The sequence below is a fragment of the Callorhinchus milii genome, unplaced genomic scaffold (assembly GCF_018977255.1).
Source record: "Callorhinchus milii isolate IMCB2004 unplaced genomic scaffold, IMCB_Cmil_1.0 Scaffold1, whole genome shotgun sequence".
Taxonomy (NCBI): Eukaryota; Metazoa; Chordata; class Chondrichthyes; order Chimaeriformes; family Callorhinchidae; genus Callorhinchus; species Callorhinchus milii.
The window spans coordinates 92024627-92042515 of NW_024704742.1; the positions used below are offsets into that span (position 1 = coordinate 92024627).

General features: G+C 42.3%; 1 protein-coding gene across 1 annotated transcript in view; it reads right to left on the reverse strand.

Moving 5' to 3' along the window:
- Positions 1-17889, reverse strand: part of znf462 (zinc finger protein 462) — an 83345-nt gene that overhangs the window by 32193 nt on the left and 33263 nt on the right. The window contains exons 4-6 of the mRNA XM_042333142.1: positions 14464-14708; positions 6283-11936; positions 60-236 (exon numbers count right to left, since the gene is read on the reverse strand). Of these exons, the coding sequence (XP_042189076.1) occupies positions 60-236; positions 6283-11936; positions 14464-14683 (6051 nt within the window). The 5' untranslated portion in view covers positions 14684-14708. The remainder of the gene's footprint in view (positions 1-59; positions 237-6282; positions 11937-14463; positions 14709-17889) is intronic.

The following is a 17889-nucleotide window of genomic DNA, read 5'->3' on the forward strand; positions in this document are numbered from 1 at the left end:
TCTAAAAAGATGCATGAAGACACATTTGAAATTCTGGCAACAAGCTGTGCAGTACTCACCTCCTCGGCAGTGCGAGACGAATCCATCGACTCTCCAAATGCAACATGCTTCCGAAGATGATTTGATATGGCTCGCGGTGTTGGATGGACCTCAGAACAGAAGCTGCACTTGTATCCCACTACACGTCTATCCTTGGGCAAAGGAAGGGGTTGTGTTGGCTGAATATCAATCGGTTTCTAAAAGTAAATGAATATTCAATAAATCATTTAAACTTGCAAAAGCATCAAACCTTTTTTTTAATAATTTAAAAAGAGGCTGCATTGGACGACTATTATTCTGAGGAATATAGGCACAGGAGGAAGTCATTCATCTGCCAAGCCTGTTCCACTATTTCAATGGGTCACAGCATTTTCTTAATCTAATTTTCCTGCTAATCTCCTTACTTCCCAGGTTTCTATTAATTTCTCTTTCAAACATAAGACACTTTCATCACAGAAGTAGACGTCTTTTCCCCATCCCAATTGATTGTGCTTCTATCAATACATGGGAATTGATATGTGTAGGTGGGATGCATGGAATCATCAGTTTAGATACTCTTAAACACAGTGATGGTTTTCCACATGCATAAGCCATCCCACTGATCCCAAAAAATGGCATTCAAGGGCAATGCATTAACATTCATGAAACTACTTTTGTTTTGGTTACTTGTATACAATTCATATATGCTCACAAAAAAATTTAAGCTTGTGCATCAATGTGCATCAAATACATTTAACTGAGGAAATCTTGATCAATGTAACAATATTTAATAAAATGTTTTAGTAAGAATCCTTACATTGGCATAGCACCTTAACAAATCATTAAAACGCCCAAACCTTTTTACGGGATTTTACTGCAACGTGTAGTTAGTCACTAAATTTGCAAGCAAATTTGCATCCAGTATTTTCCCACAAGCAGCTCTGAAATGAATGATTTGTTTTATCCGGGGGGACTGATGACCAGGACAGAAAGAAACACCCTACTTTTTTTAACCTGAATAGTATCATGGGGTCTTTAATGTCCATCAAATAAACAGACCTTGGTTCAACATCTTATCTGAAGGACAGCATCTCTGCAATATAATAATAATAATATTTGCATTTGATATAGCGCTTTTCACGTCGGGAGGACGTCTCAAAGCGCTTCACAGAACACACTGTCAAGTGAATTGACTGTATATTTGTGGGCGAACGCGGCAGCCAATTGCGCACAGCAATGTCCCACAAACAGTCGTAGATTGAAAATGACCAATTTATTATTGTTTTTGGTTTTTGGAGGGATTATTATTAGGCTCTGTGTGGAGTAAGGAAACTTGCCCAAGATTTCGCCCCCTGCATGGAATTGAACTCAGGTCTCTCGCTTGCAAAGCGAGTGCTCTAACCACTGAGCTAAAGGACTCCAATGCTCCCTCAGTACTGCAATGAGCACCAGCTAGATTACAAGCACAAAGCCCTGACATGGGGTTTGAACTCTTATCCTTCCAACTCATGGGCGATAGTCCTACCTACAGGTTGACAACTTTCCACGTATTCATGTTGCACATAAACCCATTTAATACCAATGCACATAACTGCTCTTGTACAACAACTTATCTCCAACAAAAAACGCTAAATATTGAATTTTCATCTCAATGTCAATTCTATTCACGGTCTACAAAATGAGCATCAGGGTGATTAAAAACATTATTCCATCTGATTCTATTTCTCTCACAAACTGAATGAATTACATTTTAATTTTAGAAGAATTTTTTGGTCAGCCGGGTGTCTGGCACCTGTGGAAACCCATCACCATGCTAAATAGTATCCAAACCAGTCAAGAGTTTCACATATGTATATCTACAAACAGAAATTCCCAAATGGAAAGCAACATGCATTCTCTCCCTGGAGGGACGCACACTGCTTATCAAATTCCAGAGTATTAGGAGCAAGTTGGCAACAGCCAAAACTTGGGGACCCCAGAATGAGAAACATTTACGTCATAGGGACATAAATAGTTCAAGTTCGAGGAAAGCCCATTTCATTCATCCAGCTTGTTCCTTTGGGATCGAGTTTTCCCAAGTTTCCTATTGCCCTAGGCAGATCTCGGATTTAACTCTGCAAATGTCACGCCTGGTTGCCAGCTCTGTTATTCTGGCAGAGCTTTTATTTATGTTTTGTAGACCGCAAGCCTGTTCACAATGAGTAACAGGTGCAGAATTAAAAAATGGAGAAGTAAGAAATTACCGGTAGCATCAATGAATCTGAGACCCGAAAGCAAAAATCCCTCTTTATTTTAACTGAATGACCATCGTCTTAAAATTCTGAAATTCAGCCTCAACTTGAAAGCTGGTTCTTTTCAAGAACATTCAATGGGATATCAAAAAATTACAAAATTGTAATATATAATAATTTTTGCATTTGATAGAGCCTTAATTTGTCAAAACATGCAAGATGTCAGCCTGGCTCAGTTGATAGCACTCTCACCTCTCAGTAAGAAGGTTGTGCCAGCACATGAACTCAAACGCTGGCACTCCAATGCAGTGTTGGGGGTGCGTTGCATTGTTGGAGGTGCTGTCTTTCAGGTCCCGTCTGCCTGTTCGGGTGGAATTTCAAGATCTCATGACAATACTTCAAAAGGGAGTTTCTCCCAGTGTCCTGGTCAACAATCCTCTAAATAAGATTGGTGAATCATTTCATGGCTGTTTGTGGGACATATATGTGCGTAATTGGACTGCCATTGTCATCTACAAATACAGTTACTTCACTTCACAGTAAATCCTGTGACACTCTTTAAAACACCCTGCTGAATTGAAAGGCACTATATCAAATGCAAGGGTTATTATTACAATAAAACACCCCAAAGCACTTAACAGTAATCACTATTAAGTCTAGCAAAAGTGTATTTGTAGGTGAACACTGAAGCCAATTTGCAAGGAGGACCCATACCTAGGAAGTGTATGACCAATTTATCTGGATCTGGAGGATTTGTTGGCCAGGAAACTGGGAGTAATTTCCCTCAGATTTTAGTCATAAGATCTTTGCCCTCTACTTGAACATGCAGATGGGGCCTTAGTTTAACATCCTCACCACATTAAGGAATAAAATTATTTTGAATACTTGGCTGTGGACTCCCATCAATATATTTCTCTTTAAGAATAAAGCAGATTTCCCCCAGCCTGTTCCCATGAGGATCTATATAGAAATCACCCCGACCAACACTTCTCCCTTACAAATGAATTTGATGCCCTTTGCTGAGGTTCCACAAACAAAACGTGATGACATACATGTGGTTTCTGTGCATCTAACTATTTTTTACTTAACTAACTTGTCATTAGCGAGAAGACAGACACATTGCTTAAAATGCTTTAACTGTATTAACTCCTTTTAGGTTTACACCTCTCGTTACAGTTATACGTCTCTGGCATGTAATATACATTACTGCAAACTTATTTTATCTGCTCAAGTGCCAAGCTTCTCTAAATGCTTTTGGAGAAAATCTGCCCCACATATTGCTGTATTATTAGTGAATTTATCCTTTCATCCTAGTCACTTGAAGATCCTGTTCAATGGAAGTACACAGCTAAATTGTGATAATCCTTGCATTTGATAATAGTGCCTTATCACGTCGTTGAGACGTCTCAAAGCACTTCACAGACTATACTGTAAAGTAGACTGACTGTGGATTTTGTGGGCAAAATGCTGCAGCCAACTGTGCCCAGCATTGTCACACAAACAGTTGTGGATTGAGCGACCAATTTTTTTTGGGGGGTTGGGGTTGAATTATTACCCCTGGAATGCAATCCAACAATGTACTAACAACTGGGTTCCTACTTACCTCTAGGTAAACATGACATTGTCACTATTTGAAAATAGAAGGGAATTTCTTCCAATGCCCTGATCATCAATCCCCCAAATATGGTCATTCAATTCACTTCATAGCTGTTTATGGGACATTGCAGTGCGCAAATTGGCTGCAGAAATAAAGTCACTACGCTTTACAGTATCTGCTGTGACGTGTTTGAGACGTTCTCCAGATGTGAAAGTGCTACATCAAATACAAGGATTATTATTCACATTCCATCTTCCTAAAGCAAGGGGGTGCATTCAGTGATTGTAGGAATTCAGCCACCATCCTATGGCTGTCATGAGAAATGTGTGGAGGAGCCACTACGTAAACTGTTTAACTGATTCTTCCAGAAAGCATTCATGTTAGATCTCAGTCCTTTGAAAGCCCAAATATTGTCCTCTGAATTGCTGAGATAACAAGTAAAAAGTTGGTAAAGAGCTCCTTTTCCCACATCTAGATGCTCCTGCAATCCAAGTCTCTTTCAAATTTCAAAGTTGCTCTTTGGCAGTTTCCTGGATTATTTCCCAGTCAATTTCCCACTCCTCTGAAATATTTTCCGCTCCCTCTCTTCCCTTTCCCCTTCCATTGATAATGAAATCTGAAATTTCTGGTGTTGCTCTCATTTCTCTTTGTACATCCTTTACAATCTATCAGAAACCACAGTTGATCCATTTTACAAAGCTTCCAATCTCCAAGTTGCCTATTTTCTTAATTTTCATTAAGATAAGCACTGTGTATTAGTCTCTTTGAGAATTTGGTTTCAGGCTTTGGCACAGTGCCGTGGGCTTTCTCTCGATTTAAAAGTTGCACAGCTCCACTACTCATTGAACTGCTACCAAAGAGCTGTACTTTGTGCTCTCACCTGCACTTTTATGGTTCTGCCGACTGTGAAGACGACCAAGTAATTTGTTTATGTTTACCGTGCACTGTGTGACGAATGGTTTTTCATTTTTCCTGCCCACATTCTTGCGTTTACCCACAAGCTTTCTTTTGTAGTGAAGCCAAATTCCCACGCTGATGCCTTAGATTGCTTAGCCATTCAACCAGACAAATTCGAGCTTACATCATGCGATTAGAGTTTATTAGCAATAAACCCCAAAAAAGGGAGGCAGTGATAAAATGCAGGCTGCAATTTAAAACAAAAGGAAGAGAATCGGGAGTAAAGGATCAGATATATTATGGGGTAAGAAAGGAAAAAAGAACAAGGAATGTAAGCAGTTCTATAACACAGGTGTTTAGGATTAGCTCGAGAATCAGGGTAATCCACTGAACCTTACTTTATGCATCATAAATCATCTCATTCCTGAGGCTAGGTGTAAAAAAAAAGCAAGTGCTTCAAAGTTCAAGAGTTTAACTGAAAACTTACAACAATAAAGTGGTAATTTAATAAAGGGACGCCAATTGCAGAGCCAAGAGATCAAAACGTCACCCAAACAAGCCATGAAATCACACCGGTTTGTAGCGTTAAATATGTGTGCACACAGCTTGTGATGCACGAGGCAAAATAAAGGGTCTGAACTGTACCTACCCCTACTCCAGGCTGAATACAGAGACTAGTCTGAGGTCGATTACCAGGAAATGCTGGAGCAATTATACATTGAATCCAGGCCAATGCGTTTCTTGCTTCAGATAAACTGCCAAAGCTCAATTTATAAACACAGTCTTTATAACATGACCCTAACTCCAGAGATCTTGCAACATTCAAACCCCAGAGTCTTCTGCTGCAAATCTATATATTCAAAGCAATCTCAAACTCCTGAAATTTTTAGCTATATTTCTCTCTCAAATGTTGACTGACCTACTGTGCATTTCCAGTAATTTCTGCTTTATTTCGAGCTGGTGTTTCTTTATTTGTACCTTAGTCTTCAATTATCTTTCAAAACCAATCATGCGAGAGGCTTGTTTAATTGGGGGCTTTTTCCACAAAAGCAGAGGAGATTGAAAGGGAATCTAATAGAGCTCTTTAAGATGCTGAAGAGGTGCCATGTAAGTAGGGGAAAACATATTTCCTGTAGATGAGAAATAGGTGACAAGGGGTTTAGTCCCAGGACTGTTAGCAGAATTATCAAGAGAGGTCAGAAGGAATTTCTTCACTCAGAGGGTTTGTTATGTTGTGAAATTCATTACCACAAATAACTGTCCAAGCTGGATCAATAGAATAATTCAAAAGTTAACTCAATAAGCAGCTGATCAGTAAAAACATTCTAAAGGATATGTACTGGAAAGTGGGATTAATAGCAAAGTGTACCAATACAGACAGAAATGGTATAGACACAATGGACCAAAAGGTCTCCTGTGATGCTGTAAATGATTTAAGTTTCTAATGAAGAGAGAGTACATTACCAGCAATTGATAAGTGTGCTATTATACAATTATCTTCTGAAGTTTGGCACGCAACACTTCTTGTGCCTAACATACCTGTTCTTTCAGTTGCTGTTCTGAATCAACTTTTATTTCCGGAGGCTTCTCCTCATCCTCTTTCCGTTCCTCATCCTCTTTCCGTTCCTCATCCTCTTTCCGTTCCTCATCCTCTTTCCGTTCCTCATCCTCTTTCCGTTCCTCATCCTCTTTCCGTTCGCCTTCTTCGACCACCCTTTTCTCTTGCTGCAGTTTTGCCCATCTGCTAAAGTCCTCATTGTGCTGGTTTAGATGCTCACTCAGTTCCAACGTGCTCAGGAGTTTGCTGCTACAGTGCTTGCACTCGTAGGTTGGGCTGTGTGAACGGGTGCTGCCAGGGAGCAACTTGAAGTCCAGTTTCAGATCCCGACTGTGATAGTCTGTGTAATGCATGCAGAGCAGCTGTGCTGTACTGAAAGATAGCTTGAAGCACTTCACGCATTTGAAGGGTAGCCACCCACAGTCTTTGTTCTCAACCACTGGGGGGGCTTCTATAACAGTCGCCGCGGGCATCTCATTCTCCGCCTGCGGCTCTTCCTCCTCGTCATCAGCATACACAACCGTAAAGTACCCGTTATACTTGCTGACGTACTGTTTTCTGGGGTAGACGCCAGGATGGCGCTTCATGTAGTGAGAGACCAGGCCTTTCTTTGTATACGTTTGGAATGAGCACAAGGAACATTTTTTCTTCTCCACTGCTCTCCTGAGCTCTTCGGTCAGAGGGGGAGACTCTGGTTTTGGTTCAATAGGAAGGATAAGTTTCTCAGGTTTTTTACTAACCATTGTTTTGGAGGCCGCCAGGCAATGAGTATAGTAAGAATCAATATCGTGGCGTTTTTGGTAATGAGCAGCAAGCCCTTTGCGAAGTTGGTGAGTGTATGAACACAAGGCACATTTAAAAATATTGTTCTTCCCCTCTGGTTGGGCCCGGACGTTGTTATGTTTATTACGGTAATGTCTCGCTATGCCCTTTCTGGAAGAGCAGAAGTACTTGCATAGCTGACATTTGAATAAGGCATTGAGCCCTGAACAACCACTTAAAAAGGGAACAACTGTTGGAGGAAAATCTTTTTCGTCGCTTGGCTTCACATCGTCCTTCTCCTCTTCCACAGGGGTCTTTGGTACCTCAGGTACAACAGTCTGAGCTGCCGATTCAGTGAACATATCAATTGCTGGCTGTCGGTGGTATTTTTCATAGTGGACCTTTAACTTGTCAAGAGAGCCATGTGCATATGAACACAATTTGCACCTGTAAGCTCCAAACCCTTGCTTTGGGATCTTATTAATGTCTTCTATATCATTCTGTTGACCTTCTGGAAGCTTCTCAGCCTCATTCATGAAGTCATCCGCTGTGACTTTCACCAAAGGGTGCCGTTTCTGGTAGTGCGTTAGAACACCATGGATGCGAGTGTTAACATATGGGCAGTGTCTACATTTGTACAGAGTACTAGGCTTTTCATCTTTATCCAGGGCAAACTCAGCAGCTTTTACTTTTACACCCGGATGCTTTTTGCCGTAGTGTGTTAAAAGACCGTGCAGGTTATTGTATTCCGACTTACAAATTTTACATTGGTACTGCGATCCGGGAGGTGTGGAATTGCTGGCGGCAGGTGGCGATTCTTTGACTGAAGAAAGACTGGAGACTTCCAGAGGCGATTCATGCTCCAGCTGAGTGCACATTAGAATGCTTTTCACACTGTTTGTAAAATCCAGCGATGCGTCGTCATGAGCTGTTGGGTTGTTTTGTTCGGATGCATCCTTACCCAAGATTATATCAAGCAGTACAGACTCATCCCCACTTACCACCCATGGGTGCAAAGTCTGATAGTGGTTTGTGATGTCCCAGATTGATGCGGCTTCAAATTCGCAATCTCTGCATTTGTACTGCTTGAGGTCAATCGAGGCTATCTGCGACGGGTCCGCCGAGGGATCAGGACCTGCCCACAGTTTGCTAGAGATGTACGTGTAGTCTACAGGATGCTCTGGATGTCTCTTTTGGTAATGGATCAACAGCCCACTAGGTTCCTGGTGCGAGTAAATGCACCATTCACAGTGATAACCAGCGCTCACCACCCCGTCCTGATATGCCCACCGCAAGATAGTCGTCACTGTAGCCTTCACACTGGGATGCTGCTTTCTAAGGTGTTTTCTGATGGCGTAGAGGTAGTGTGCTGTATAGGAGCAATGCCTGCACTTGAAGAAACGCAGCTGCTCGCCCTCGGTTTCGGGCTGGGTGTTTGGGGTTGGCGTGCTGACCACTTGGCTGTTTGTGGCTCGTTCACGCTGGCTCCTCACGGCTGCTGTGTGCTGCCGCACGAGCTCCGCGTTGGCTTTGATGTCGCGATGTTTCTTCCGATAGTGAATCACGACGCCCTTAACCGTTCGGTTCCCGTAGTTACAGTGCTGACAAAAAAACATCATTTCTCCCTCGCCCTTCTCAGTCGCCCTCTGCTGAGCAGTCAACTCTCTGACGTCAAAAGTGTTCTTGTTCATTTGAGATAGCTGCGATACGTGGGGTCTCGCTGGCATGATCTGCAGTTCCTCCATGGTCTTTTTCAGAGCTGGAGTGGGAGGCGCCTGTTTGATGTATTTTGCTGTCACCTTTACCTCGGGATGTCTTTTTTGATAGTGAACGAGCACGCCAACGACTGACCGGTTGCTGTAAACACAGTGCTTGCAGTAATACAACTGTTCAAATTCAACTGGCTGAGGGGTTACTGGAGGCTCCTCAGGTGACATTATTGGACTCATCTCACCAGAATTATGAGCATTAATCCCAGGATTCTGGATGGAGACCACTCGCATGGTCTTTTGAATTCTAAAATAGGAAGCCTTCTCATCCGGGTGTTTTCTTTGATAATGTACCAGTACCGAATGCATGTTTGGACTCGAGAATGAACAGACATCACAACTGTACACCACAGCGCTAATCATTTCGCCTTTCTTTCCACCTGGTGGAGGGCTCACACTCTTTAAAAAATTGGCACTTGAAGGGCTGTGCGGTCCACCTTGCTGAGAGTCGGGCGTGGACGCACCAACATGCTTGGGACCAGAATTCAGAATCTCTCTCAGGGTCTGGGACTCCGCGTTTATTTCGGTTGCTTGTTGCACCACATAACTCGAGAAGATCATGGAGTTGTTGATCTTCACAGTGGGGTGCATCCTCTGATAATGAGGCATTAGGCTGCGGACATTGGGACTGGTGTAAGAGCAGAAGCGACATCTGTAGATCAAGTTAGCTTGATGAAAGTTCAGGATATTTTGAGCTTCAGGATGGAACTGAGCGTAATGCTGCCGCAGGACTTCAAATTCCGCATACTCTACAAAACATTCAAGGCATCGGTACACTGCACTCTGGTCTGTGGGATCCTCAATATACCTAAAGCTGTATTTAATATATGGGTGCATTCTCTGGTAATGGGTACTCACGCTGCGGGCCACCTTGTTACTAAAATTGCAGTGCTTGCAGTAGTAGATCTTACCAGAATCGTCACCCGTCTCACAGTTCTCCTGAAAGCCATCCCTGCTCTCGCTGCTCCCCCTTTTGTATCCCACCTGCTTGTGCTGTGAACCGTCATGATGTTCCATCGAATTGGAAAACCCATAAAAGTCATCGTCATCAGAGAGGGTCAGTTCAATTTCGGCACTGTTCATTCCAGTGTACTCGTGATCCACTGTTCCAAAGCTGGTCCCGTCTTGCATTCCATCAGTCCTTTCGACCCACAATGGCTGGTCACCATAAGTGTAATTCTGCATGTCCATCAGATGATCAATCTTCCCCTCCCTGTCATTCAGATCCCCCTCTATTCCCACACCTACACCTTCCTCTTCTTCTTCCTCCTCCTCCTCGTCCTCTTCTTCCTCCTCTTCCTCAAGAGTTTCATCCTCTTCCACTGCAACTGCCGACTCCAACTCGCTCACTTGCTGATTGGCCTGGCTGATTCTGCTCTGCAAATTATTTGCGATCTCGTCTATTCTCGTTCTCTTCTTCGCTGGAGACAGGTCCAGTGGGCTGTCCGCCGTCAACCTTTTGCCTTTCTTGAACAAAAAGCTGTTTTTGGAGGTCGACCCCAGGATCGAGGTCTGAGTCTTCACGATGCTCGGTGAAGCGAGCGCTTCGTACTCCGACCCTGTGTCCTGCAGCCCATCCGCACCCCCATCAGGTGTCGCTTCCAGTAGCGCATTATCGCAGAACGAGTGCTTGTGCTGCTGATGCACACGGAGGCCCTTTAAGGTAACCGTCGAGTAACTGCACATGCTACATTTGTAAGGATACTGCTGTTTGGAATCTCCCGTTATCGGTGACTTTTCCCCGTTGACGGTCTGGTTTTGAGTTAGATTCGTATCGATCGCCACTAAGCTGTCGCTCAAAGAGGCCACGCTGCTGTTCTGTGAGCTGACGGTGTCCCACTCCAAGGAGTGGCTCTGCTTGTGAACCACCAGCTTCTGAGCAGTGGTGCAGGTGAAAGGGCAAAGGTTGCACTTGTGAACGATAGTCCGACCTGACAAATGGATGTTTTCAATGTGCCGCGAGATGCTGCGGCGATGCATCGTAAGGAAGGAGCAGAACGGACACTGAAACCGGTTCATATACTTACGGAAAGGAATCCCCTTGGTTTCAAGTAGCTTTGTGTTGCCGATAGTCAGCAACTTTTTCTCCGACGCTCCGGAACTCTGGGATGCTAAAGAGTCCATCTGGCTTTGGTCATCGAGGTCCTGATGCTCCTCATCAGAGCTGCTTCTCTCATCGCTTAGCAAACTGCTGGTCTCCAGTCCAGAATTGGTCACTTTCAGGTCAGCCATCCTGAAGGCCGATCTGCCTGTCAATTCGCCGTCGCTAGCATTAGGGGTGGTTTTGGGCTTCAGCTTTTGAAAGGGAAATTTGATTTTAATGGGCGCAAACCTTGAAACTGCAGTGGGGCCCTGCTTCATGGGCGACGTTCCCAAGGAGCCTTTTAAAACTGAATACTGAGTGGAAGGCATTTCCCTCCTGACTGTTTTCATGGGCAAATAGTTAGAGCCAGGAGCGAGTTTTTGTACATCCTTATTTTGCTGGGGCTTCGAAGTACCAACATTTGACCCGGATTGCTGTTGTCTCAGAGATGAAATAATCTTGACCAGTCCCTGAGCTAGAAGGCTGCGGTGTTTCTTCATCAAATGGTCGCACCAGCGCTCTCGTCTGGAAGTGTGATAGCCACACCACTCACAGCAAAAGCTCCCTCTCGACTTTGTTAAGGGTTTAACTTGTGCTTCCAGGATGCTTCTTTCCACCGCGTCAGTGGGCACTTCACCATGCGATTCCTGTCCTTTCCCACCAGACCTGTGGCACAGCTTCTGATGTTTGATGATTCGTGTGCGTCGCGGGGTCTTGTAAGTACAAAAGCGGCAAGCGAACACTTTCCCAAATCCTTCGTGCATGAGGATGTGGTAGCTGGAGGGAGCTGGAGGTGGGGAGATGGCTGAAGTCTCACCAGCAAATATAGATCCCTCAATGTGACCGTGGACCTTTCGGGTATGTTCGCTGAGAAGATTTCTGGATCGAAAGTAGCGGACACAGTACTTGCACTGGAAAAACTTGTTGCTTGCAGGTTTTGATGGTTGGTTGATGTGTTGATTGTAAAGAACCTGGTTGTTACTGATGTAATTGGAGGAACCAGATTGAAAGGTAGTTTGTGCTTGGGGGGAACGGGAGAGGAAGGATGAAAAAAAAACAAAATGTATTACCAAATTTCAGATTATATTAATGATGCAGGCACAAACTACATTATTAATTGAATGCTACTTGTCCATTCATTTCAAGTGTCTTTTCTCAACATAGAATCAAGATGAGAAGAGGTATGAATCTTTGAATGCTAGGACTTCATTAAATGGAAACAGAGAATTTAGTTCAAAACCTTCAAACTTCCATTTACCAGTAATTCCCAGTAATCTCATCAAATATATATCTTATTAATAAAATTGTGGGGGCTACTGAAATGGGAAATTAAGTTCCTAATAATGCTCCAACTTCCGTTTTATGCCTTTGTTCTGCTCTTTACACTGTACATGAATCGTTACTTACTTCACACAAAAACATTATCCAGAAAAGTATTGGTAGCACCCAGAAACTTTCTGTGAGTTCCACAGCAATTAGTTGTACAGCTATAAGTAAACTAAGTTCCCAGCAAATAGTTTTAAGGCACACTAATCTGTTTGACGTTTTTCTTTGCAATTAAGTTTGTTTGATGAAGAAACCATTAAGGATTTTAATAGAAGTAAGACTTGGCTGGAAATTTGTTTTTATTTGTTTTTGTTATTGGACTAACAGGTTTGCGATAAGTGAGTTCACTGGAAAATTACATTTGGACTCAATTCACTTTCGAAATTACAAGCCATTACATACTATCCTTTCTACATGTATCATGAGCTAATTTGATGTACTGCACGATAATAGGTCAACTTGTGCACATTGTGTATAACACCAGAGCAAGGACAGATTCCGTCAATTTACCTTACAGCATTATGACTGTACTACAGTGGGACAAATTGTGCATATTGAGTATGACACCACTGCAATGCACTGGTATCTATTAACTTACCAGCCAGTGTCATTTCAAAACACAATATAATAATAATATTTGCATTTGATATAGTGCCTTCTCACGTCTTCAAGACGTCTCAAAGCACTTCACAGAATATACTGTAATGTGTAGTGAATTGTGTATTTTGTGGGAGAAACGCGGCAGCCAATTGAACACAGCAGTGTGGATTAAGTGACCAAATTTAATTTTGTTTTTATTATTGTATTTTTAAAGGGATTATTATCCCCCTGAAAAGCGATCTGCCAATCGATCAACAACCGAGTTCCTACTTACTACTAGGTGAACAGAGGCATGTGGAGTAAGGAAAATGTTTTGCCCTGCCCGAGGATCGAACCCAGGTCCTCTCGCTTGCAAGGCAAGCGCTCTAAACACTAAACCACAGGACTCCACAAAGCGGATGTAGCGAAGCTTCTCATTTGTCTAGCATGGAACGGTTTGGTTCAGTAGGTTATAAGATCACAACTCTACGCAATACCCTATGCCAAGTTATGGTTTCCATGGAAGCTTTCAAAGCAATCACACAATAGACCATAGTCTTTCTTATAAGACTATCTCCTGCTCTGATTACATTTACATTATGATGATGCCTCACTCCAAATATTCAAATCAAAGAGGATATGGTTTATTTAATGCACTGTGGATACTGTTTGATGAGAGGTCCACCTGACACAATAGGAACAAACTGGTAAAACTCTTAGAAAGATGATTCAGATCCTCTTTGAGGCAAAACTATTAAGGCGAGGCTGTTATCAGATGAAATTTCCAACTAGTTTGCTATAATGTGTGAATCAGCAGCAAGTCACACGATGGAGATCAGTGGGCTGAAATTCTTGTAGGGATTAAGCCCATTTACATTGACTGTTGAGACATGAGCTTCTCATGAGATTTCTCCATTATAATCGCATATTGCTAATGTCACTAAACACAACACCAACAGGATTTTAAGCCTCATTGAAGAAGAGAGGAATTAAACAGTTGATACCAATATAACTTTGATGTGTAGACCTCACACTCACTAAGAACGTGCATTTTGTGAAAACATGCATTTGTATAAAATGTTAATATTATCTGCACATAAAACAATAATACTCCAAGGACGTATCTCTGCACAGACATCTAAAGCTCCTGTTGTAAAGCCTTTCATTATTATAACAGCTGGAGTTTAAAGATTAGGGTGAGCTCCTGATCAATCTTAGGCTACACCACCCATTACCACAGTTTCTCCTTATAACGCTCCATTAAATATTTTTATTGTAAATATGTATTGCATGCGTGTATTCATTAGTATGGAAATAGGTATACACACTAGAAAGGTGTACACAAAAATGTGGATATATAAATTTTAGTGAATAGTTTTTCAGAAGAAAATTTATACCTGAAAAGTAATTATTGTAGAAAAAAAGCCCTCAACTATCCTGCCAAAAGAAAAGGATTATGTTTGCCAACTTTTCAAGTCTAAAGTACATTAAATGTAAACAATGCAAAGGCAATTGTCGTTTATGTCATCATGGCCATGAATTGAAACAATGCACCAATGATATTACAATGGAGTTAATATTTGTCTTCTTGGACATGTGCGATTTTCTTAACTTCAGCAAATAATGAATACAACAGGACTCACTTGGTGCTTCTCCTTGAGATCCAATCTCAGTCTTCACAGCAGTTAGATTCACTTCAGCTGGGCTGTCTTGGCTCGGTACAACAGAACTCGCTTGACCAGTATCCTCCTCTGGAGCATCCACACGGGGCAAAAAAATGGTATGAACATCTTGGATGTGACTCTTAAGATCTTCGTACGTTTCTGCTCGGAAGTCACACCCATCACACTGCAGTACCTCCATTATTTGGAACGCCTTTCAGTTCAACCTGAAGACAACATAAAACCATAAAACTATTAGCTTTTAGCTAGATGTGCTAGTTTCCCTTAGCACCTGCCCATATTATTGGTACAGTATGGTGGAAAACAGGAGTGCATTCAGTGCATACACTTACTGTTTATGGTGAACAATAACAATCCTTTATCTAACCTCTGATGATCAAACAACCATGACAGTTTTATTGTTAACTACAAGTACAATAAATCTTGCTTCTAACATCCAAATCCTCAATTACCCAGGGGTAAGTTACTAATCTGGAAAGAATGAATCAGAGGAGTCGGTATTTAATATGGGGATTTTTTTTGAACAAATGGGGCAATTGCTGCAATCTGAAAAACAACTAGCAAAGCTAGTAAGGGGAGCAGACTGCAATCAGAATCAGTGCTTTGCATTTGCAAATCTCCATATTTTGGAACATCAACGGGAATGATGGCCATACTCCTTTTTCCTGTGGGGGAGGAGGAGCTGGGGTGAAAGTAAAGCAATGTGAGAAGATTATGATCTATAAAGTCAGAATGATTGATGCAGACTTCTGCAGGGATGATAACAATGATTTGTCTTGATTCCTTTGGAGAATCCATAGGATCCTCATTTAAGGGGTATAAGCAAAGTGGAGTTAGAGTGACTCCCAAGATCTTGATAGCGATAACACTGTATAAAACAATTCAATACTCATAGACAAATAATAATAATCCTTGCATTTGATATACGGCCTTAATCACGTCTTTGAGACATCTTAAAGCACATCACAGAATATACTGTAAAGTAAATTAACTATATTTTGTGGGCGAAACATGGCAGCCAATTGCACACAGAACTGTCCCACAAACAGTCGTGAAATCTCTCTCTCACCGGGCATGTATACAGCTGTGACGCCCAGGCCTGGTCAGTTGGGCGGAAAAAACTCTTCTTCCCAATCATCTGAGATCAGAGATGCTCGCGGCAAGGGTTTTGGACAAATGATCTCCAGCCCTCTTTCACCATAAGGCAGCAATGCCACAGGTTCCAACCCTTTGCCTTTGGAGTCTTGATCTTACTGAGCCAGGGGTGTGTTCATTCTTTTCTCAGTCCTGGGAAAAGGGGTAGTTGACCTTCCATCACTTGGGAAAGCACTGCTTTTCCCGATCGTACATAACGCTGACAGAAATTTCAATTGTGCTGAGGTGGTTGACCGATCGTTTAGCTACTCTGGCCCTTCCCCCAACCCATCTGCCCCATCTAAAGTTTCTGTGGAAACCTCTTCTCACATTGCTTTACTTTCACCCCAGCTCCTCCTCCCCCACAGTCATCAATTGGTCCAACATCTCCCTATTCCCTAACCTCAAAACCATTTAATTCCTTACCTCTTCCACCTCTCCCCCAACAGGCTTTTAAGCCCAAACTTCAGTGTTACCCAACCACCCCTTAATTAATCTTGCTTCTGCTCTACTCTTTCTAACCTTGGTGGTTTATTCCCATTTAGAATATGGTTCTGGACAAGAGAGTTTCAGTTAAAAATAGCTGTACAATACAGGAAATACAGACTAAACCGAAAAAGATTACATAGATAAAAGACACATGAAACTTTTGAGGTTTGAGCAACGCATTGCAGTACACTTCTGCCAACGCTGCCAAGACCTAGAGTAATTCTCAAGTCCATAGGTTTTCTATTGATTCCAAGGACAAACTTGCTTTCAGATATACCCTTACATTTCTTTTATGGCATGTATTCAAAATCTACATGGTGAAAAAGCCCCCAAAAAATCAAGAGCAATCACGTGGTGAAAAATCAAGGTCACAAACATTAGAAACGCTGTACACACCGCTGCGAAACTCCCCCACACAGGCGTGCGCAAGCCCCCCACCCACCCACCCAGGCGCACGCATCCCCTCCGCCCACCCACATAGGCGAGCGCACCCCCCCACGCACCCCCCCCCCCAATGCACACGAACCTCCCACGCACATGCGCACCCACCCTCCCACACACGCAGATCCACCAAACCCCACGTACACGCACCCTAGATGGACCGAATAACCGGTTTCCGTTGCATATCACTCTATATAACTGTTTGTGCAACACGCAGGAAATGACAAGAGTGGCACTTCCTGTGCACAGGTAGTAACGTCAATGGCAACCCAAAAGTCAGCCATCATTTTGCGTCTGGCTTATAATAATAATCGTTGCATTTGATATAGCGCCTTATTACATCTTCAAGACGTCTTAAAGTTCTTCACAGAATATACTGTAAAGTGAATTAACTTATATTTTGTGCGAGAAACCCGGCAACCAATTGCGCACAGCAGTGTCCCACAAACAGTCGTGGATTGAGTAACCAAATAATTTTTTTTAAGGGATTGTTACCCCTGGAAAAATGATCCAATAATGGCCAATAAATGTATTTTGTAACTAAGTTTTTATAGACCCCCAAACAGCGATCACAATATAGCACAGGGTATCAATCAAGAAATCAGTGGAGCATGTAAGAAAGGTAAAGCGATAATAGTGGGTGATTTCAATCTCCACATAGATTGGGAAAACCAAATCGGCAAAAGTAGGTCGGAAGAAGAGTTCATTGAGTGTATGAGAGATAACTTTCTAGATCAGCATGCCGAGGAACCAACTAGGGAACAGGCCATCCTAGACCTTGTTTTGTGTAATGAAACAGGGCTAGTCGGCAGTGTAGGTACTAAGACACCTCTAGGGCAGAGTGATCACAATATGATTGAATTCTGCATTAAGTTAGAGAGGGATATAGTTAAATCCGAGGCAAGTATTCTGAATTTAAATAGGGCTAATTTTGTAGGTATGAGGAAAGATTTAGGTAAAATAGACTGGAGAATAAGATTAAGAGGTAAAAATGTAGACCAACAGTGGCAAATATTTAAGGATGTAGTGCAAAATTCTCAGCGGTCGCATATTCCCTTGCGGAATAAGAGTACCACAGGGAAAGCAATTCATCCGTGGCTAACTAGAGCAGTTAGGGAAAGCATCAAATTAAAAGAAAAGGCTTATAAAACTGCCAAGAAAAGCAGCAAATCTGAAGATTGGGAGAGTTTTAGAAACCAGCAAAATAAAACTAAAAAACTCATTAAGAGCGAGAAAAAGGAGTATGAGGGCAAGCTAGCTAGGAACATTAAGTCTGATTGTAAAAGTTTTTACAAATATATTAAGAGGAATAGGCTAGTGAGG